The sequence below is a fragment of the Ostrea edulis genome, chromosome 6 (genome assembly GCF_947568905.1).
Source record: "Ostrea edulis chromosome 6, xbOstEdul1.1, whole genome shotgun sequence".
NCBI classification, from domain to species: domain Eukaryota; kingdom Metazoa; phylum Mollusca; class Bivalvia; order Ostreida; family Ostreidae; genus Ostrea; species Ostrea edulis.
In genome coordinates this window covers 17,684,201-17,709,176 of record NC_079169.1, presented here as the reverse complement: position 1 = coordinate 17,709,176, position 24,976 = coordinate 17,684,201, and the positions used below count along the sequence as shown (strand labels likewise).

Here is a 24,976-nt window from a genome sequence, read left to right as displayed (position 1 = left end):
CCGATGAATATGTCACAAAAGGCTAATTTTGACTGACGGTGTGCTCATCATTACGTAATAAGTTCAACTGCAGCAGACGATATCCTTGTGAATTTTTCATAAAGGAAGGTTTTCGGACGATTTTCACACTTATCGTCTTAGTTCGGATTTGTCAAGAAGTTCGGTTCTTTGACTTTAATTTATAAATCATTTTACCAAAATGAGATTCCGTATAATAGTATTGTTTTGGATGGTTTCCGTCATCATGGATGTGGAGGCTTTTTATCCAAATTCCCTCGTGTCATTTTTGTCAAATGGAGATTATACACAGGAAAGGATAACAGAACGCGGGCTTTCACGGGTTTTTCAAGAGTTATGGAACCAGTCCTCAAACAGTTTTTCTAAGCAAAACATTCGAGGTAAGAAATTAAAAACAAAACAATTTGATGATAACATTTCCCCCGTTAAAACAAATGTTTGGGTTTATTTTTCTTTTTGTTTGGTGCTGTCAACCCAGAACATTTTCCGAATGTTTTGTCAGAGTGTCCTGAAAGAATTTACAAATGCAGTTTTGAAAAATGCAAGTAACAAGCCATGCAAATAAAGAATTGTAAATACACATCAGAATGTACACGTTTCTGTTAATCCAGAATTACCCAGATAAAATCAATTTATGCTTACAATCATACATATTTGGAAACAATGATACACATTTAGTAGGTCTAGGTAATTATCTAGATTTAGACGGGATTAAGGAGACATGGGTAGTCTGATACTTTTCTCATTGACCGCGGAACATTCATCAGCTGGGATTCAAAAGGTGTGTAAAATATCATATGTACATTGGAGTTTGAATTGCAAGAATTCTAACAATACACTGGCCAAATTTTGATGATGATATGAAAAGAAAAAAATATCTGAGTTAGTACATGATTTTTAAGCAACAAGGCAGACATTTCGTTAACCAGGTCGTGGCAAAAACTTAATACAAATCAAACTAGCTGAGGATCTGTATAAGCGTATTAGATAAGGAAAGGCCCGAGTTTTATACTAAACTTAATAAAACTTATCAAAATTAACAATGAATATTCCTCTTTTTAATTTTTTTTTTTAAATATTACGTTACTTTGTAAACGATCATGTTAACTTGACGACAACCTATGGGCTATCCTAAGTCAATATATTTCTTAAGTTGTTTTCTTTCATCTAAATCAAAATGGTTGTACTCATGCTGTTGCAAGTCATTTTAAGAGAAAATAAATACCAACCTCGCCGTTATCATCGAAGTTTTAACTACTTAAGAACACAATTAATTTAGTAAACCAGAAGCGGTGTATCGTAAGTTAGAACGTAGGCAATTCTTAAGTCAGAAATTATTTTTTTTCGTAAGAAGTTTAACAAAACTTTCACAATTGACGTTGGTTTTTGATACAGCGAATGACTGATAACAACAGCCACCAGAGTACAGAAAATTGTTTTACTAGGTCAGTGTTTACATCACTTCCGTTTTGTGGGGTTATTTATAGCATCTGTCAGTCGAACACGGAGTTCCGTCTTAATATCTAAAATCTTTTATATTGTTTGTCCTTTGATTATTTTCTATGTTGTTTTTTTTTTATCATGCTTTATTTATAGACATTTACAATAAAATCTACATAGATGATTATTTTCTATGTTTTACACAAGTAGTTTTACCGCAGTCATTGACGGTGACGTCACCAGCACTATTACGCAGTTAAATGTAAACTTAACATTTCGTAATCGTGATACAGGATATCCGGTTTATTACATATGAATTATATTTCAAAATCTTGCACTTGTGTTAATTTACCAGCCGCGGAAGGGCACTCACCACGGAACCTTGAAGAACTGGATTCGACCTCGAACCCGGCGCTACATCAAACCTAGGACGTTTAGAATAGGCAATAAATATTCCTTCTCCGAGCTTCCGGTATTAGAAACAAAAGTCACGGGTCTTTCGGATATGACCTCAAAAACGGAGGTCCCGTGTCAAGAAAGGCGTTGGTAAAATCAAGAACATCACAGCTACGACCATCGATGTCATTCATTGGTCAGAATTTGTGGCGTTTCAGCTCAGGCTAGTGACGTCTTAACATGTACGATAGTGACAAAATCTCGAATGGGACGTTAAAACCGCAACGAAACAAAGAAGCGTGTGTTATTGAATTCTAGCAAGTTTGCTTTTAGATTTTAAAAAGGATTTGACACTAAATCACGGAATTGATCCCTATGTGAAAATAATTTTGTTGAAGTTTCATTTCCTGTTCGCCATGAATTATTATAATATTCTACGAAGTAAATTGTTTTGCACTGACCCATTTCTGAACAATTCTTCATGTCTTTAAATTCTAATCTAACGTACTTTTCAAACGTCAAACCTTTATCCAGGTATTCTGGTAAGTTATGTACAAAGACAACCGAACAACAACTGAAAACCCTCTTCATCTGGCGAGAAGGCAGATTTTAAATCTCAAGTGCAGAAAAGTCAGCCGCAAATTAGCTTAAGTTGGATTATATTAACAGCTATGTTTGAACAATATTACTGCTAAATGGAAAGTACCTCGCGTTATTGCCCACGTTAGATGATAGCGAAGGGGGAGACATATATGTAATTGTTTAAATCCGACAACCCTTAAGGAAAAACGAATAGGAAGAAGGACGTGGAATTATCAGTTTTGTCAGTTTTTGATAAGTTTTATGATAAACATGAAGCTCCCTTTCCCCCCGCTCTGATATATATCTACAAAAGATAGCTATAACCCTACTGGAGTAGTTGAACTGTCTACAACAGAACATGTATACCTATAACCCTACTGGAGTAGTTGAACTGTTTACAATAGAACATGTGAAGAGAAATCTTGTCTGATGTAATAGTAGTTACTAACACTACCAGAATCGTGCATACACACGTGTAAGTAGATTCAATTTACTAGATCTAGCCCGGCCTTAATTTACCAACAACATCGTGCATACACACGTGTAAGTAGATTCAATTTACTAGATCTAGCCCGGCCTTAATTTACTATCAACAAAGAGTCGTGCATACGCACGTGTAAGTAGATTCAATTTACTAGATCTAGCCCGGCCTTAATTTACCAACAACATCGTGCATACACACGTGTAAGTAGATTCAATTTACTAGATCTAGCCCGGCCTTAATTTACTATCAACAAAGAGTCGTGCATACGCACGTGTAAGTAGATTCAATTTACTAGATCTAGCCCGGCCTTACTTTACTATCAACAATGACAAGTAAAGTGGGCTGTAGGCAGAGAACTAAAAACAATGTCAAATAGATTCAATAAAATGTACCTGAATTAGACAAACATTAAGGCACAAACATACCCCTCTGCATAGGGGAATGGCAAACAATCTTAGGAAGAAACGTTCATAGAAAACATCTCTTGCATTATATTGCACTGGGTTTTCTGGTGCTCAATATTATTGTCTAGATAAGGAAGTTTAGAAGTCATACAAAATAATACGCATTTTCTACCATGTTATTCCCGTCCAGTTGTTGCACAGTCTTCTAAGCATTGTACAACACTAGCTGGGATAAGCACTAGTTTGCAACTTCATGTTTTTAAATTTTAATTCTTCATCATATGACCTTATCCCAGCTATTAATTTAGATCAACATTTGGTATATGAAAAAAATGTACGTGCTTCTGATTTTCCCTTGTCATTTATTTGTTCAATAAATGACACAATTTCACATCACTTGGTTTTGAGGTTTTCTTTCAACACATGTAGCAACAAGAACGAGCTGCGGAAAAGTCTTTACAATAAATGTACATGGATTGATATAATGAAAAAGGTGTGAATATAAATGTAATTGCTGTCCAATTTAAATTCACCCTCACGAAATGAAAAACCCGTTACACTCCTTTCAATTTTTTTAGTGTATTGTGACATGTTAATACAAATAAAGAATCTATGATGTGGGGTCTCATCTCTCATATTTTTAAAGAAACCGCTTCCGTTTACTTAAGTGACATTTAGACCAAAAATTCGGACTAAAATACAGCGTGCCGTTTTCTGAAAGAAATTGCTATAACCGAGGGGAAAATCGAATTTATTATCATCAATTGCAAATTTCTTGACACCAAGTGAGGTTTAAATTTACTTGTGGTTTTCAAAAAATACCCACTCGATGAATGCGGATATCCCTGTATAGAATGGGCAGATTAGCGTGTTCCACTGTGCATAACGTCACATCATGGCAAGGTACCTTTATCAAAGATATATAATTCCAGATTTATTTAGATAAAATTGATTTGAAAAATATTATCTCCTTTTACTATTATTATATCATACTTTGCTGAGTATGAGTGCTGGTAATGTTCGTGGAGGTCGATTCATAGAATCTGTACTCTCTCACCAGTTCTGTCTGGGCCCTTTCACGCGGGAGGCGGCGACAAGAAATCCCTATGTGACTTTTGAGGACCATCTGCGGGGTCATTTCGCACTCTTAAAATCCATCTCGATAATTTCCTTGTATCATCATACTTATTTCGAACGTCTACAGGGCCAAAGTTTTCCTTTAGGGTTCCACATTTCATTACCACACATCCGCCAGAGTTCGTTTGCTCACAAACTAAATACATAGACGAGGCTTCGGTGGGGAGTTTGATTCCATTACATGTTTTATGACGTCACAATAAAAATACCACATACATGTACATATCTCGCTTCTTGTCTAAATGCATCGTCGCAAACCACGGTTTTGAGTCCACTCACGCTCCCTCATCTCTGGACATCCATGTTGGTCACATTTTGACCGTCTACAGAACTCAAGGGAATTGGCTATATCTTGCCTCATGGCTCTTTGACCGTCTCCTGGTAATGTTTCTTTTGCCTGTCTACAGACTAAGGTCAGCGTGGTCCTCTCTCCACGTCTAATTTGACCGTCTATACTGACAATATGTTCCTTTAGTTCTAGACATTGCATTTTTTCCCAATGCCATTTTTTCATCTAATGAGGGTTATTCTATCTCCATTCTCTTTTGTCTGACTAAGGTCTTGTTGTCCTTTTGTGCTCCATGTCACCTCTCTTTTGGACGTCTTCAGAGTCGATGTTTTCTTTAAGAACACTATTTCGCCTCATGCGTCTTTTTTGCTATCTACAGGGTCCTGAGCACTTTCCTTCCATGTCATTTCTAGCCATTCTTTCTTTCCTCTGTGATGTTCATCAATAAGTTTTATGAAATGTTTTGAATAATATAAATGTACGGTATAGGCAATGTATTTTAACCTTAAATGTCGAGGGAGGATTACTTCCTGTTGTTTAGACGTAACCTACAATACTTAAAATCATAACATTGCCTGATGCACATAAATCATTGGCTTTCAAAATACAAAAACGTTTCATAACACATTAAGAAATATTGGAATTCTACTGCTCACAGTAGCTGCTGTGTTATGAACATATTATGTCCTTCTATTGCGGTTTATCTGTTTGGTCTCGTCATATAATTTTTCTGCGGTCGTCAGCTACTTTTTAAGAGTCCATGAAGTATCTATCTGGCGAACGCCAGATTCTTCTGATCTTATTTGTTGTGATAACTGAGCATTCTCTCTTATATATACATGTACATGCTATAACCTTTTTAGTATCCTTTACACTGTTTGGTTCAATATCATATTTGTGGATTAAGAGTGTGTCGGTGATGTATTTTTTATAAATCTATAAGAGTAAGCTTGTTACATCATGTGCCTTTATATTAAAACCTTTAACCTATTCAAAAGTTTCTATTTCGATAATTAATGTGCTAACATACTTCTTCAGACATGGAGTCATACCGGAAATTCAATAACCAAAGAAATGGTGTTATAGAACTAAACAGAAATTATATATATATATATATATATATATATATATATATATATATATATATATATAAAGCACTAAATAATCACAACTAGGTACTGAAAATTTTCGCCCCAGCCCGGGGTCGAATTGTCAGTACCTAGTTGTGATTATTTAGTGCTTTATATATTAATTAATTGATTTTCACATGTATCGTTTAGATCCTAGGGGTAAACGTAAGGTTATATAGATTGTTTGTTTGTGCTTTATATATATATATATATATATATATATATATATATATATATATATATATATATAACAAAAACAAAAAACAACACTACCTCAACTGATTTGATGCACAAGAGTTTGTTCTGCGCGTGATCCGTTTTTAAAAAGAGGCAAGCTACTGACAAACAAGTTGATGTTACAGGGTTTATAACAGTCATGATTAAAGTCAGCATTTCGCAACATTTATTGTCGTTATATAGATCTAATTTACCTATACAACCTGGCATTTGGTAAAATGCTGTCTGACGTGTTTCATACCAATTGTTAGACCGTTTTTGCACACTTATTTTTAAGTACGGATTACTCCGTATATAGGGCTCATAGCAGGTGTGACAGGTCGACAGCTTATTCCTCCTAGGTACCTTAACCAACCTCTGGTATGTCCAGGGGTCCGTGTTTGCCATATTCTTCAATTTTTATAAGAATTATGAGATTGATCACTGTTATCTTCACCTATTCTTGATTGTAACATACATATCATTTCTTTTGAAATACACGTTAAAAAAAATTCGTATGAAGCATTACATAATATATTTAGTGTTACTAAATGCAAACAAAAAGTGTGTACTACAAATGGCATAAAATACAAATGAGAAATATGAAATATAAAAATACAATATAAATAGAAAATTATACAATATAAACGGAAATATATTCAGTACAAATGATAGAACTGGAAGAGATAGATGAAGAAGACTGCGTCGTTTGAGTGGCCGTAAGTTACACTGCGTCCGATTCACAAATGAGCCGTTCCTAGCAAAGACCCTGCATTCTTATCCAACAATGTTTTTCAAAACACGTCATAATGGAAAAACGTGACGTCATATTTTACATACTTGTAAAGAAAAAGGTCATGATTACCAATCAGAGTTGGTTGTCATCTTTGATTGACTATAATATTTAATGACAATAAATATTGCTCTAATATATTGAGGGAGTGTGCTCTATCGTTCACACTTTAGCACTAAAATACTTTAGGGCCTTTTTAGTGATAACGACGATCTGTGCCCAATTATATATATTTCATAGAATAATTTCATAATGCAAATGTTTTAAAGTATAACACAGAAGTCAATTAATTACTACTTTCAGAATCGATGGCAAAAGATACGCTTTATGAAATTATGAAGCACATGAATGAACTTCAAAAGAGCCAGTATAATAACCCAGAATGGCATTTCAGCAACGAAAAAATATTGCAAGGTAAGAATACGGATAAAATGCATTACTTCGAATAAACGTTACTATTTATAGACACGCTTAACACAAAATCCATTGACATACACTTTAAAATTAATATTTGATAATTCGATTGAACTGAAGTGTTCCAAAGAAAACATGTGTCGTCTGCGAGTGATCAATTACTCTCACATATAGAACACACATGGTGAAAGTTCGGTCTCGTAGTTTTTAATTTTTATGATACGAGGGCTGTTCGATATGTAATGTGTATTGTACGATATCTCAAAAGCATTCGGCTCAAATAGTGAAATGAACATTACATCCCTTCAAAGTATTCTCCGTGGTTTGAAATACATAATTTCAATCTCTGAATCCATTTCTGAAATGCGTCACGGTACGCTGATTTAGGTAGACCTCTGCATGAGGCACTGACTGATGGCTGAGCCAATACAAGGGCTTGTCGGGACTTGTAAAGACGACCAGATAAGAACTTTTTTAAGTTTTGGAAAAAGGAAAAATTCGAATGGGGCTAGATCTGGAGAGTATGGTGGATGTGGCAAGACGGTAACCTTCTCCGACTTCAAAAATTGCTTCACAAGCTCAGGTGTATGTGATGGAGCATTATCATGAAGTAGACGAACATGCCTAAATCCTGACACAGGGCGTCGTTTATGATAATATTTCTTGAGCATTTTTAGTATAACATTTCGGTAACACTGTTGGCCTTCAGCACCGGAATGTGTACGGCTATACCATCATAAGAGAAGAATATGCAATAAAGAACCTTAATTCTTTGTGCTTGTGGTTCTTTTAAGTACAGCCTTCTACCGTGTTTAGTTAGCCATATATTGTTTCCAATTTTTCTTACTGGTTCGAAATAGTGAACCCATGTTTCGACACCAGTAACAATGTTTGCAAATTGTCTTTGATTGAATTTGGGAAACATTTTGAGCGATTGCTTAGCAGTTTGGACTCGTACCAGTTTGTGGTCATCTGTCAATATACGTGTATGCGGTATCCATCTGGCAGAAATCTTTTGTACTTTCAAAATACGCTTTAAAATGAAATGCACCCGCGATAGCGATATGTCAACAGCTTTGGCAATATCACAGATCGTATATCTGCCATCATTTTCAATTATTTCCCTGACTTTTGAGATAGTTGCCTTGCCTGTTACAGTCATAGGTCGGCCAGATTTAGCTGCATCTTTGATGGAACCTCGCATTGGGTCAAATGCTGTCTGACGTGTTTCATAACGATTGTTAAGCCGTTCTTGGCGCACTGATTTGACTGAGGATGACTCCGTTTACCTGATCAGGATATAGGGCTCATGGCGGGTGTGACCGGTCAACAGGGGATGCTTACTCCTCCTAGGCACCTGATCCCACCTCTGATGTGTCCAGGGGTCCGTGTTTGCCCAACTATCTTTTTTGTATTGCTTGTAGGAGTTATGAGATTGATCACTGTTCGTTATCTTCACCTTGCATGGACTCTGTGAAAGTCAGAATTTTTTTTCTCCACCTACGAACTGTCTCATAAGATATCAGACCCATAAACTTCCCCCATTTCAGTAAACATCTGCATTACCGAATGATCGAGTTTTGTGCGAACTTTATATAAGCTCTAATTTCTTCAATATTCTCAACCCGTTTCCCAACCATTTTTACAATAGTGGTTAACGACTGGCTCTGTTGAAATGACTATAAGTTTTAATCTATGTGGAGCTGAAGGTTCGTGTTTATACTGTTGAAAAGGTATTGAATAGAGCTATTCAAGAGTATCATCATCCACGAAACCGTGCAAAGCGTTATCGCGCTGTGGTACAATACACATTATATATCGAACAGCCCTCGTATATGATAGAGTGTTAGAAAGACGACAAAGTGGTGCCAAAGTATCGCAGACACATACAGTTTATTTCTAGCTTTTTTTATTTGGTCCTTTTTCGTTTTGTTATGGTCTTACTGACTTTTTTTTAAATTATCAAAATACATGTAATAATAATAATGATGATGATAATAACGAACTTTAAGATGGTAGTTTGTAGATTTATGAATGATTGTATTCCACTTGCACGGAATATAGATTTCATTGGGGCTTCTTTAAGTTTATATTTATAACGTTCGATAGTCTTAAAGTTTCGAAAGAGAGCCGACGATTACATAAATGTTGAGGTATCCTAGTGGTACATCTTCGTCTGTTTTAAACACTTTACATATTGAAACAGAGATTGTCAATTTCACATTGTTAATGTCAGGGAAATGGTGGTTTGTGTTTTGCTTACGGATTTAAATAGAGTCCGCGAAGATGTGGTAGAACATTATTAACTATTACCATAAAAAACAGAACAATGCATAAGTGCACACCTGCAACTCTTCATCTTTTTATGAAAGTACAAACCATTAATTGCATATCAGACAAGTATTTGCAAGAAAAATATCTGAGAGTTGTTTCTGTTGCTATTTTATAGCAAACGAAAAACTGAAACACTATCGTCAGTTCGTCTTGGATTTACTGAGATTACCTAACCCGGACTACACGTCGGCGAGGAAATATGTCAGCTTCTGTCTACACCTTGTACAGGCCTTCTACAGCAACACGAATTGGATAGAACTCAATGGCGAGACTATTTACACAGATTTAGGTAAGTATCGAATATACGAGTATTAAGATAGAAACCCCATGTGTATCTTCCATTTCTTTTTAAAGACCTTTAGAAATTCTCTGAATGGACATGGATACATACATGTCGTGCACTTCTCTGCATGGGTGTGTGTGTGGTATTTTCTTAAGTCAATAGTCTATACCTTGAACTAAAATGTTTATAAGATGTTACATTCGCCCTTGATTGTGTCGTTACATTCGAACGAAATATCAAATGACCATGACTTTTGAATGGAATTCAGATATAAATTTGCAAGATTCTAGTCCCTAAAATATTTCAAAGTAAAACCAGAAACACATTAAATGTCAAGAATAATAAAATTGATAGTCATTTATAACTCTTGGGCCTTTTGTTGAAGGGTTACCTGGAAAACAACTACTCCCTGTTGCCACGGCAGACATGGAGACGTGTAGAGACTGTAGGTAAGCTTAATCAATTACCAGAAAACACTTTCACCCCACAAATACATGGTGCTCTTGACTACTTCTTAGAAGTCAAAAATCACATCGTTATAGGTTCTGGTCCTTTTTATTTTTGGGACCCTTTATAAACACTTCCCAATCTGCAAGAGGGGATTAAGTGTTGGGTACGCTACATGTCGTTCAGCCTATAGTACACGCCAATTAAAATGTTTGCCTTGCTGTTGTGTGCAATGACACCGATTTAACATTACTTCATAATACGTGACGTCATTTTTTTTTCATTCTCTCAGCACCGAGGAAGACGTTGATGGTTGTGCTGACAATTTGATAGATAACGGGATGATCCTCACTAGTGGCTATCGCTCGGGACGAGACAGGTTTGACGAAACAGGTGACAATTTTAATAGCAACGCCTGTATACAATCACCTTCCCGTTAGCAACCTCTTCAATTTGGAGTTTGAAGTTGAACAACCAGTGGGAAACAATGTGCAATAGATGGCAATCAAAATGATTTACGTCAATTGCTAATGATAAAAACACAATATAATTTAAGTCATACAGACACGTATCTATGAAATATCAAAGAAATTGAATTAACGTCCGTGTCCTGCACATCATTTTGGGTGTCACAATAATCTGTGAATCTGCACACATTTCACAATTGAGGCAATATACATGAAATGGAAGCAAAGAGAACATGGTTAGGATTATTCGACTTGCAAAATCTAATGTTTAGATGTCGGTGTATATCGTAAATTTTCCTTATGCCAACGCCAGGAAAAAGTTAGTAAAGTACATGGGATACTCCAAACAAACTAGAAACTGTTATAGAATTTTGTAAAAGTATTTATGACTGTTTTGACATGCTAAATCTATATGTACCAGAACATTTTCCTTTGAAACCACCTTTATATTTTAATTATTCAAAAATCTTTACTTGATAATTCAATGGGAAAAACATTACCCAAACATTGAAATCCTTCAAAACTGTCTTTTTATTGGCGTATTTTATTGAAAATCCTACTTAAACACAGCATTTCTAAATGTTTGTTTTAAGGTCGTAGGATACCCCAAGATTTTGGGTGGATCAACTGAAGTAGAATTTTATTGTATTTACGTGGGATTTACTATTATTTTATCAAACAGCAATGTAAATCGGTCATCAAGGAAGTTAACTCCTGAGTTTTTTAGCAAAACTGCGCAGGATGCTACAACTAAGTATTTGCTGGTTCAATACTGATCCCATTGCTGCAAACATATTACACATCTATTACTTAACCCTATCCAGTTGAAATTTTTGGCGTCCATTCAAATTTTGAAAGGGTTCTGCAGGGACTATATTTTGTGGCGAAAGGATTGATTAATCAAAAAGTTCTAAATCTGCATGATATTACAGTTTCTGTTTCATCCAATATATCTTCTATTTTTAAATACAATACCTGTTTTCAGTTTTATAATTCATGATACAAGTAGTTGAGACTTGGAACTAGTTCAAATGTTGTAATATATTAACTTGATTGATATATTTTTCCAAACAACACACAGATTCTTAAAAAAACCCTTTAAATTAATTTACTGGAAATTTTGTATAAAAAATCAGTATTTTCCGCCAATAATTCTAAATTTGGACCCCCCACCCCCACTTTCTTTAGTTGTTTTTTTTTTTTTTTTTTGAATTTTAACACAAGACCTTGAAAATTATGTGAAATTTTAGAAATTGACATTACTCCTAATATGTCCTTTTAAACTCGCAAATTTGATATCATAAATTTTTTGTATATCAAGTGCGAAAAGGTCATTAATTATTTCCATTACTAGTATCAAACTTTCTATCTGTATTGTTAAAGACATGATTATGTATCTATTTTATGTAACGATTCATTTATGTTCCTTATAATGTAATGACACCAACAGACAAATCAAGTTTAATTGAATAAATCCTGAGTCAATCTAAAGTGCAAAAAGGTCATGTTTAGAACACTGTAGTTTAATAACAAGCATTGCGACTCCAGTTTTTCTTTTTATTTTATTAACCCTCTTTCAGTGTAGAAATAAAAAATGCTCTTCCCAAAATATTGACATTACTCCAAATGTCAGATGCGAACATATTTAATACACGAAATGCACCATTAACCGGATAATGCAAAAATAAAGTAGCTTCATTGGAAAATGTCGTGGTAAATACGGGCTTTTAGCAATATTAAAACATTAATACTTTCGCAAAATTGTATAACACTGTTTTGGGTATCCTATGTCCTTAAGTATAACAATGATTTCTTAGCGCAGTCTAAATCCACGTGTTCTTTCTACCCTCAATTAATTCGTTCAATCAGAATACTGTATAGTAAATACATGTATATTTCAATCTTGTAATAAAGTCGTCTTTGCTTTCATTTGAAATGAATCTTCATTCAGCTGTGTCCGTGGAACCAGAGTATGGAAAATGTGAACATGGAGGTCCTTATGGTACTTCCGCGGACCGAATCACAGTGCGCGGAGGGATAAACAAGGAGTGCAGTAACCCGCGATATTCACCACACTTTCGCCTGCACGAGAACGCTGCTCTAGCAGCTATGGAACACTCCAGATACTTCTTCTGCAATCAAGGTCAGTGAATTTCAACATGGAAGTAACACCGACACTGTTCGATATGTACATGTATTTATTTAACCAGTAATTATAAGGAACTTTGTTTTAGCTTTTTACAATTATTGTTTTTTTGTATACAGAAATATTTCATACGAAACATATGAGACATGATTGTGAATTTTGCAGAAAGTGGTTTATTGAAAGAAATTGGATTACGGAAACTGGAAATTCTTCTTGGAGCAGTAAAAGAAGAGACATTGATCTTTATCATAGACACATCTTCTCAAATGAAACCAGATATCGAATCCTTAAAGAGTATCATCCAAACTACAGCAAAGGACCAATCGTCATCCCACACCATATACAAGTTCATGGTGGTTACTGTTGGCAACGAAGGTAAACAGTCATGCACTGTCCATAATTAGGACGTCAGAAGTTTTTATAACAATTCCATGAAAGGTGAAGATAACGTACAGTGATCAATCTCATAACTCCTATAAGCAATACAAAATAGATAGTTGGGCAAACACGGACCCCTGGACACACCAGAGGTGGGACCAGGTACCTAGGATGAGTAAGCATCCCCTGTCGACCGGTCGCACCCGCCGTGAGCCCTATAACCTGATAAGGTAAACAGAGTTTTTCGCAGTCAAAATCAGTGTGCCAAGAACGCCCTAACAGTCGGTATGAAACACGTCAGACAGCATTTAACCCAATGATAGGTTGTATTGGCGAACTAGATCGTTATAACGACCATAGAATTTGCGAAATATCATGCACGAGATGTTTATTCCACTTTACCATTTAAAACTTTATTAATTTGTCTGAGATGCTTTATTTAATTGCAGTTGAAAGTATCAAAATACGACATTATCCAACAGCCTTCAGTGTGTTGAAAGCAGTAGATGCCATTGCTTTCGAATCTGAGCAGAACTGCCAGAAGCCCATTCTACAAGCGATAGAGAAAGGTAACAGATACCCCTTTCAAATTTAATTACTTTGAATAAACATGTGCTCTCTCAGAAAGGAATTAAAATCACAGTAACGCATGCATATTTTAAAATAAGTTATTTTAATGGAGATTTTTCTAAATTTTAGCTGCAGAAGTTGCTCCACAGTCGTCTCTGGTGTGGGTTTTCACCGATTCCTCGCCAATGGAGAAGACAATCAACAACAAAGAAATTGAAGTGAAGAAGCTTGTCATTAACTTTTATCTTAGGGGATCATGCGAACGGCCTGTGTTATCATTTAGGCAAAAGATATCCCATCTTTACCATAAAGGTGACATATCGTAGAATCGTTACTGTTATATTTCAAGACAAGCACATTTTATCTAAGAGAATATAATAAATCCAATATAAAGGGAGACAAATTTGACGGATGTTACACCTCACCTAGTATCCGTAAAGATGTTTGTGACTTTCCTTTCTTTGTCTCGTGAAGACGTCGGATAATTCTACATGGATGTTATGAACATTAGAAATGAAGTATTTAATTTAAACAATAGTTTGATATAATGTATAAAACATTACTGGATTACACAACAGGCATTCCCTATATGAGCTCTCTACCCAAATATTATTTTAAAAAGTAGCAGTAACATCCGTTAAAACGGTCTCGCCGTAAAGCATGCCCTGACGATGCGAGGTTTCACATCTATTACTCCGTTATATTGACAGAAACTCGACAAAGACGTAGTGCCTTCACAGTTCCTATCAGCTTCACACAGATTGCCGGAACTTCTGGAGGCCAAATCTATACCGGAGCAGGCTCACTAAACTTGCTTAACATTGTAAGCCGCAGCTTAATCAGAACACTCCACGAAATAAAATGGACATACTCTCCGGAATAATTCAAGACGTTTAAGAATTGATTATCATTTTCATTAACCAAAGTAATTACTTTATATCGACAGCAAATGTTAACGTTGACAATGTCCGTTTCATTTCATTACATGAACAGGATTACGAGCTAATTGTATTGCTTTATGTAGGGCTCCTCCCTCGATCCTGAGGTTACTATTGTGAAACTGGATTTTCCTGGAGGTTTCGGGGGTTTTAGTACCTTGTCCATCCCCGCTGATGCAACAGTTACGAAACTGATAATCAGCGTGGACGGAATCACAGCTCTACCGACAAGTCGAGTCAAAGATCAAAGTGGTACGTCTTTAGAATAGATTTAAGGTTAATGGATTTTCTTTCATTGTTTAATAATGTTTTTAGAGTTGTTAAAATTGCACTAATTTTAGGACTTATTATGAAAATCCAACAATATGGTTGACTTGTCCATATATTTCCAATTATGCACAGTCCAATGTGTATTTATATACTGACTGTAGCCATTCAACATGTGTTTTGTTCTTCAGCAATTATCAAAGCCTAACACTTTTGTAATATCATTTCCGTGGAAAGTTTTAGGTTGATTCTGATTTCTTAAGTGGCTGTGATGATTTTAAACCTGTGTCTAATCAACATGACAAAAATGTACTATGATATGTTTTAAAAGCATGCTATTTTAAGACATGCCAAGTTAAGTTTATTACAAAATCTAGAAATTTGAATTTCATTGTTTTTTTATTCAGGCAATATTTTGTATGCTGGAGCTAATGGGCAAGCGAACATCACTGAATCGGATCATGGCTTCATCAGTGTTATGGAAATTATTGTAAGCACGTGGTTTCATTAATTGCTCTGAGAAATATGAATACTGCCATTGTAAATTAATGAAATCATCCAGGAGTTCCGTTTGTCTGAGAGGCTCTACATACGATTTTATATGGTTTTAGAATCCCACTCCAGGACTATATTTTTTGGAGAAGAACGTTAATGCCTACTGGAAAGTTGACGTTAAAGCCGTTAGCAAACTTGATTTCTCGACACAACTTCTGAAAGCTGATGCAAACAGCTATGCCCTTACAGAAATAGAGGGGCGGCCACTCGTGGGTGAGAGTCCTCAAGAAATAACGCTGAAAATCATTATTTATTTACCCTCTTCTTGTAGTTATAAAACCTCGTCAGTGAAATTTTGATTTTTCATGTTATGTGTTGTTTTAGGAGACAATATAACAGTAATGGTTACGGTGAGTCAGCCAGACAACGTCACAAGTGTATCGGATTTAGTCCTTTTAGACGAGAAAGGTGTAACTTTGGCTAACAGTAAATTACAAACTTACTCTGGACATAAGAAAGGGGTGTACTTCTGCAACGTAATAGTTCCGTCGGAAGTAAGTTTTAGAAATGTCACTGAAAACAAAATCATCTATAGTTTTCTTTTATTACTTAATGAGGTAGGTATATCACTAAGAAAGCATTGTTTGTATTTCGTTTCAGAATTTTCAAATAGCAATTGATGGATATGATGGGCTTGCGACGCAGTTTAGACGGCTCCAAAGCAAGATGTTATCTCCGGTGTTGATAAAACTGGACATTATTCCCTCTCCCTGTATGTAGCTGATGTTATATATTTTTATGTTGGAATATATTATACACTCGCAGTATCATTTTGACCGATTGCGAGGTACCCCTTGTTTGTCGTAAGAGACAACTAAATGGGGCGGTCCTGCGGATGAGGCCGCAAAAACCTATGTCCCATGCCACAGCAGGTGAAAATGAAAGTAGAAAATACTTCCAATTTACAATGCTACTTAAATGAACAATGTATATCGCCTATTGTAATAAGGGAGAGCGGAAGGTCGTGTGTTCGAGTTCTGTTCGTGTCATGGCCACGTCAAACTCAAAACGTTAAATTAGGTAGCGACTGCCCCTTCGCCAAACGCTCGGCATTTAGAAGTGAGAAGCATGCCTTTTTTATATGACCTTAAAAAACGGAGGCCCCGTGTCGTGGTAAGTGTTGACACGTTAAATAACCCTCGCTGCTACGGCCGTAATTGCATAGGTCTAAATTTGTGGTATTTCGCCAAGAACTGGTGATGTCTCAATATAAGTGAAAATTTCTCAATTATATTCCAATAGCGATATTTCTTTGCGTGAAAAGAATTCCCATTCACAACCTTTTCATTAGAATATGCTTCTGAAATTAATTCAGGTGGCAATTTTTCTTTCGTCAAGCACTCGGTATTGATGATATCTTTCTGATGAGGTCTTAAAACCCGGGTCCCTTGTCCCGTTGGTATGATTTTTAAAAAAATTCTGTGTTATATGGCTTTTAGCGACGAGCATAGGTCAAAATCTGCGGCAATTCTTTTAAATCTTACGGCCTCTAAATATGAATGAAAACTCGGAGATGTAAAATTTCAAGAATCAATAGTCAATCTAATTTGCAGTTATTTTCACCCAATTGAATAAATTCTTTGAACTCCTTTAATGCTAGAGGCTTCGTTCATTTCACTTTCATTGACTCATGTTTTTCAGATCCCCTATATACAGGACGAAACTTTATTATCCAATACACAGTGACGAATCTGGGGGCAGGATTAGTAGAAGTATTGACAACTATAAAAGATAGTCAACAATTCGGAGTTAGTCCATTCAACAGGACTCACCAATTAGCAGCAGGGGCAAATGCAACAGACATGTTCGTCTTGCATGGGGGACCAACTGCCGGAATCACAACGTAATATTTGATATCAAGTTATCCAACATGTTTCTATATCCGTCTTGCCTGCATCCATCAAGTAAAATGTAATTTGGTGGATGTGGGAGGCACTGTTTTCATTTAAATGTCATTTTTCTAGGTCAGTTACTGTTACTGCAGAGCCTTTAACTTCAGGGAATTCGAATTTTCAGTATTCCATATTCTCTCTAACAACAGAAGATCCCAGCAATAAGGTACCTCTCATTCATCATGATTCACTTTTCTGACTTTATTCATGATTGTAGCCTAATTAATGTTTAGAAAGTTTTACAACTGTACATCGACATTATTTAGACTCCAGATACTACACCCCCGGAATGTAACATTACAAAAGTCACCGGCAACTGCAATGCTGTTTCTCAATGTGATTGCAACATGACGGCAGTGACGACTGAGTTTGAAATCTACGATATCGGGGAGGGCTTAAGAACGATTTCCTACGGAGGAACGGCGGGAACTGCAGTTAACTTCACACACGATTCATTCATTGCCGGACTTGTTCTGAGTCAAGGAACTGTCAAAGCAAAATTAGTGTTAGTAAAGAATATTACTTGAATACGAATCATTATAAATGTACCATTGGAGGTACTCGTTATACATGTAACTCAAAAACACAAAAAATACGAATCTTAATTAGGAGAAGTTTCCTGGCTCCCAAATTGACTGAGTCATGTATGCTTCATTTGTTACCAACAGTTTTCTCATACAAAATTTGAAATTATAATTAAAGAGTAATTTCTTATAACGGTGTTCTGGATGTTTTAGGGCAGACTGTTGTCGAGTTTCAGAAGACATTACCCTGACAGACTGGAAATCAACAAGTCATTGCACCGTGCCTGTTAACCCTTCATGGACCTCTGGGCCATGTACAACCACCCCACCTCCAACAACGACAAGTAATCCAACAACAGTGAATTCCGTAACAACGGACTCGTCCACAACAGCGTCATCCACAACAAGCACAGTAATTAGAAACAGCCAATCAACAACTGGAAAGGCAAGTGGCATCGCATCTTCAGGAATATCTGCTGCAACCACTTCTCAGCAAGGAACAGCTACGGCTGGACAACAGCTTGGGAGTACCACGAAATCAACAGTTGTTGCAGGACTTTCATCATCAACGTCTTCAACAACAACATTGGTAAGACACTATCTGATCTATTAGCGATCCTGTTGAGCCATTTTGTAAGAGTTATCTCTATTTCCTTAACAATAGCGCGCTGGCAATTTATCGACGTGACTATGTATGCAAGGTGAAGATAACGAACACTGATCAATCTCATAACTCCTACAAGCAATACAAAATAGATAGTTGGGCAAACACGGACCCTTGGACACACCAGAGGTGGGATCAGGTGCCTAGGAGGAGTAAGCATCCCCTGTTGACCGGTCACACCCGCCGTGTATATGTATTCCCGAATAAGGTAGTGACAGACTCTCTGTTGTGTTCACACTCAATAGCATTAACATTGAATTTAGGTAATGTGGAAGGATGTACAGTCCATACAATGAAAATGGTTATCCATTTCAATTTTGACATTGTGTAGAGGGTGGTTCAGTATTAAGTGCCCTACTCTTTATTTTGTATTCTGTGTCAATTTTCATGCAACATACACATACATACTTCATCTAGAATTTGTGTAAATCATGAACTCGATAAATTAGAATTAACATTCACAGTGTATGAAATAACTTAGCAGATTTCAATCCTGTTGCAATAGAAAACAAGAACATGCAGACATGTAACTGGCTATTGAATGTTAACACTTGGTCTATCTCCATCTCTTTAGTTAATCATAGACATGTAACGTTTAATCTTATCATCAAATCATAGTCATGTTTTTAGAGACCACATGAAATATAGACGTACATGTATCTCGGTGATTTGGATTCTACTCCGGAGACCGTGCTCCTACATGTACATGGTAGTATGAACCGATAAGGTTTAGGGAAAGGGGCCGGAAGGAGGGTATCTAGTCATAAAACCACGCACTGCTGTAAGACATTCCTGACATTTTCTAAGTATTGAATGGTATGAAATGTGTTTTTTATTTAAAAATATGATATGGATTAGTAGGTGCATGCATTACAAACTACAAAATACCCTGTAATTACCGAGAGAGAAACTGCAAAGGAACGGAAATCATCTGGTTATATTCATTGAAATTGGAAATTAAAAATTCAGAATCATTGTTTTTCAAATTCACTCATGGGAATAATCATGACTTATACGAAATAGAAATTGATAATAGATTGGATTTATACAAGTATATAGAACACGGGTTCGCTAGCTGACGGAGACTTTCGTTGTTGTTTTACTTGGGGGTGAATTTGAATTGTATTCTGTGGCTGATGATTAGCTGTTTGATTTTTAGACCACCTAACTTACTCAGGTGACCTCATGCAATTCGTCTGATGCAGACGTCGTCGTCCGCACTGCGTTAACAATCGAATAATTTCTAACTTCTTGATAGCAACCATTCAAAATAATTTCAAATTTTATATGACGCAACCTAGGGACAGGGGTATGAAAATGTCAATTTTAGGAATCCTGCGCCCAGGGTCTGTAGCGGAAAAGCAAAGACAAGTAGAAATGTATCAATTTTCAAACATCTTTAAATCGCACATCTGTACGAAAAACTAAATGCATAATCATGTAGAGGAGGAAGGTCTCTACCAAACTTGTAAATTTTATGATCCGCGGCGTAGAGGTGATGAAATAAAGACGGGGCCAAACTTGATAAATAGTGTTTATGTGTAAAATATTTAAATATTATCTTTTATAATGATCTTGATACTAAACGATATAGAAGGAGCAAGTACCGGTAGTCCTTTATCGAACTTGTAAATTTCATAATTTCAGGGGTGGGGTTTTTGTTTCCATGGTGAGGTCAATGTTATTGTAATGATTATTGTCTTTATCTAGATATCATTTTGCGAATACAATATAAAAACTAAATACATATACCTGTATAGGAGAAGTGGAAAAGAATGTACCAAAATTGTGAATTTCACAACCACCCGCTTCTGACTCTAGGACGATTCCAAAATAGTCATATAGTGTACATATAGCACATATTATGTAAAGTCTTTCATCAGTATGGGCACTTTCGGGGGCATTTGTGTTTCTTAAAAGAACCCATCTTGTTTTATACTGCTGCTGAATATTAGAATTTGGCTTTGATATGTCGAATAGAAAGTTTTTTAAGATTTCATAGCTGATACTTTGTAGGTCTCATGTTTCCAAATAATTTGCTTTTTATAGATAAGTACTCTGTGAATTCGGTTATACATACAGATACGCTGTAGCTTAAATTAAACAAGGGCACCGCTAAGCGGAGCATCCCCTCGCGGCAGGAAATATCATGAACATATGGATGCATTATCAAGGCATAGATGAAGAATGAGGCCTATATATATATATATATATATATATATATATATATATATTTATATTAGAAGTTGATTCGGCACAGTTGTAAATAAATATTGAAAATCAGAATGACACATTCCATAAAAAACAATCATTTACTGCTAGCGCTTTCTCCATGTCTGCATGGTTCATCAGGCAGTTCAAATATGTATACAAAAATTGTTTAGTAACGTCTTTGTTATGACGTCAATTAAACGAGTCCTTTATGACGTCATAATAACGTTAACCGGTAGCGTTTGGTAATTGTCTATTTTGTAAAAATATTATGCTAAATTGTAGTTCAATTATTCAAATAATTATTTTCTATTAAGACTTGGATTGAAAAGTTTAATAAAATAGTCCTCTTTGGCTTTGCGAGTTATTTCATTTTCAGTCCACATTTTAAAGAACGGGAACACTTTAAATTTACCACTCCCGCATTCCGCAAAATGTTCACTACATGGGGTGTTCCGCACACTAGGATCTTTTACTTGTTGTTTGTGCACCCTTACTCGCGCATTAAGTTTGTTCGTTTGTCCTATGTAGTTTTCTCCACAAGTTGGGCAAGTGGCACAGTAAATAAGGTTCTCGGATTTACAGTTCATGTTGGCATTGACTTTCAATATTTTCCCGGATTTAAAAGTAATGGAATCACCCTCTTCTATGTATTCGCACGTCCGCAGCGTGGGTCACCACATTTTTTGACGTATTTGACCTTATTCAGGGAGAAATTGGCTCGAGTTAGTAGTATTTTTTAGGCATGGTGCCTGACGTCGGCTGTTAATAATTTGAGATGAATTCACCACATTTTTCATATTATTGATGAACCATGCAGACATGGAGAAAGCGCTAGCAGTAAATGATTGTTTTTTATGGAATGTGTCATTCTGATTTTCAATATTTATATATGTATATATATACACACATAATAATAATAATAATAATAATAATTCCCAGATTTTCATACCGTTTAATAAAAATTGAAACTTTTTCAAAAGAACACGACGATGAAACACTGACATTTATAGTTTCACATTTTGAATTCTTTTGTGATATAATAAAACATTACACATGTATGCATAATAGACAGCAAATACAAGGGAAGCAACTCTCAAACTTTTCAACATTCTGCACTCCGTACTCTGTGTAAACCGGCCAATTTCTTTGGAACCACACACAGCCGGTTTAGACAGATTATACTGTATAGCTATTTATTATTGATTAAAATTCAGATACCTCTAACATCATTTGGTGGTGGTGGTGTGGGGCATAATTAACATGGTATTTTTAATAAACTCATCAAGGTGCATATCATTTGGGTTCATTTATAGGGTTTTGTTAAATATATATAGCAATTTATTATTGATTAAAATTCAGAGACCTCTAACATCATTAGGTGGTGGTGGTGGTGGGTAATTAACATGACATTTTTAATAAACCTATCAAGGTGCATATTATCTTGGGAGGGGGGGGGATATACATACGTGATTAGGCAGTTTCCCTTATTCCTAGCAGAAATATATCACGTATGCACTAAATTTCAGTAATTTACTTACCCGAATATACCTCACAGTTGTTGTATGCAGAATGCATGAACTCAGAAAATTCCCACGGAAGCAAATATTTTTTCGTTATGTAAAAAGACATTACCGGTGTTGACAGGTCGACGAAGCTTGTGAAACAGACACGTGGTAATCTGAATTATTCTGTATTGTAAACACGTGGGGTAATCTGGTAATGAAACCGCGACGTTCATCAAATTATTTTAATTACTCCGTGTCAGAGATAGCGCTTTTAATTCCTACAGACTGTCTTTGCGCACGCCAACGTGCACTAGACCTAATATCATGCACAAATACAAACTTACCTGCAGCAGACGTAAGCTTGTCTTGTTTTCTTTAAACTGGTTCCGTTAATTGGTCGTACCAGTTTGAATTAACCGGAAGTGAGTACTGTCAACTCGTACATAAAATTTCACGGTTTTTAAGTAGTAAAGACGCGATATTTTAAGAAATATTTTACCGATTAACTTTAAAATTAATGGGGTTCGTCTTTTTACAATGCCACATATGTATGCGAAGGCTGAGAATCGTTAGTCCAAAGGTTCTCTTTAAATCTTGCCCACAAGCTGTAATGGACACACACACACGGACACACACACAGTAGCGATGCTATATCCCCTCCGCAACTAGTTGCGCGAGAGGATAAAAAACAAAGACGTCTCCATATGAGTGACAAATTCTTAAGAGGGACGTTAAACAAACTACAGTCAATCAAACAGCCACGTGTATTAAACATTAAACAAGCACTCCCCTTACATGATTTACTTGATGTCCTTGATTGTGATATAGGAACCCATTTCTAGAAAATGTTTTGAAACATTAGAGAATTTGAGCAAGGCAATTAGATGTGTTGTTAGTACATGTACCGTCAACGCGGATTGTCACGTGATCAAACATGGTGGCATTCTTGAGTTAGGTTAAAAACTCATGTAAAGCAATAGATACGGATGTATATTTAATTGTTGTTATAAAATTTAGAAATTCATTTCAAAATTAAGGATTATCTCCCTCATGCATAGCTCTTATCCTTGGACGAATTTGGCTCCACTTTTTTGGCACGCTGTTTTTGGCTATATTTAGTTCTAAAACTTCATAGTTATTTCGGATTTCAAACATTTCGGTTGAGCATCACTGAAGAGACATTATTTGTCGAAATGCGCATCTGGTGCATCAAAATTGGTACCGTATAAGTTCTACATATATAAAATCTATAACACTTTCGGAATTGAAATACATGGTGTTTTTTTTTTTTTTTAAAGATTAAAATATAAATCCTTTCACAAAATATTAAATAGTGCTTGTATGCCCTTGAAATGACATTAGGTAAAATAATCTGAAATTGTCTACCAAGTTACAAACGAAAACCCAGATAGCCAGTGAATACTGTTGGTCACTATTTCAGAACTCGGAGTGTACATCTCCAGATTCTCTAGTGAATTTTTCTTGGGTTTTCCCCCATTGTTATCGCAGTGAAAGGTGAAGATAACGAACAGTGATTAATCTCATAAATCCCATGAGCAATACAAAATACATGTAGATAGTTGGGCAAACACGGACCCCTGGACACACCAGAGGTGGGACCAGTTACCTAGGATGAGTAAGCATCCCCTGTCGACCGGTCACACTCGCCGTGAGCCCTGTATCCTGATCCGGTAAACTGAGTTATCCGTAGTAAAATGATCTAACTAATATACTGATTTTATCTTTGCTACAGGGATCTTCCAATTCTTCCGATGAAAGCGAATCCGGTTTAAGCACAACATGGAAAATTGTCATAGCAACGTTAGCTACAGGGATATCGGTGGCAGCTCTTTTCACCGGTGCTATTCTTTTGAGAAAAAAATTCACCACTGTGTCACCAGACTGAATTGAAATTGGCCAAAGAAAGTTGACGAGTCGGCAGTTCAGTTGTTAATTTATATACGTTGTTGCACGTGCTTATTTGCCAAATTTTATATTTTCGTTTTCCGTGTTTGTATTTATCTCTTAATTTATGTTTTCACCTTTTTCCGTGTAAAGTTTGTTACTTTTTAGTATTTATGTTTTACAGTAAATTCATGTTTTCTTATTGTTTATATATACTGTGTGTATGATTAACTACAACATTTTTAAAACTTTTAAATCCATTTAAGAATCGTTGACAATTCAACACAAGGCGTTCAGAAGCTGAATTTTACAGACATCTATCCAGCAGAAGACAATCGCCGTTTTCAATATGTTCGTTCTTGTCAGTTGTTATCAGTTTTCGAAATATATATAATTCTTCCATTTCCAATGTCTCCTTATATAACATCCCGAACAATTATTACATGTATTTATAAAAGTTAATAAGAACACATTTCTATTTTTAAAATGTTTCCAAATTTCATGTGTGTATATGTATATTTATTACAATGAATTTTGTTATGTATGAAATAGATAAAGGGCGGTTGTTTTGGAAGAAAAAATAT

General features: G+C 35.8%; 1 protein-coding gene across 1 annotated transcript; it reads left to right on the top strand.

Annotated features, from left to right (window-relative positions):
• On the top strand, positions 1 to 24,976 carry LOC125646864 (uncharacterized). Its single transcript, XM_048873439.2, has 20 exons — positions 1 to 398; positions 7,193 to 7,303; positions 9,753 to 9,926; positions 10,306 to 10,369; positions 10,660 to 10,760; positions 12,786 to 12,977; positions 13,146 to 13,355; positions 13,808 to 13,927; positions 14,058 to 14,240; positions 14,639 to 14,751; positions 14,953 to 15,118; positions 15,541 to 15,623; positions 15,745 to 15,901; positions 16,013 to 16,182; positions 16,289 to 16,400; positions 17,330 to 17,531; positions 17,653 to 17,746; positions 17,847 to 18,085; positions 18,318 to 18,693; positions 24,241 to 24,976. Exons 1-20 carry the CDS (start codon positions 200 to 202, stop codon positions 24,391 to 24,393), a joined length of 3,219 nt encoding a protein of 1,072 aa, XP_048729396.2. The 5' UTR covers positions 1 to 199; the 3' UTR covers positions 24,394 to 24,976.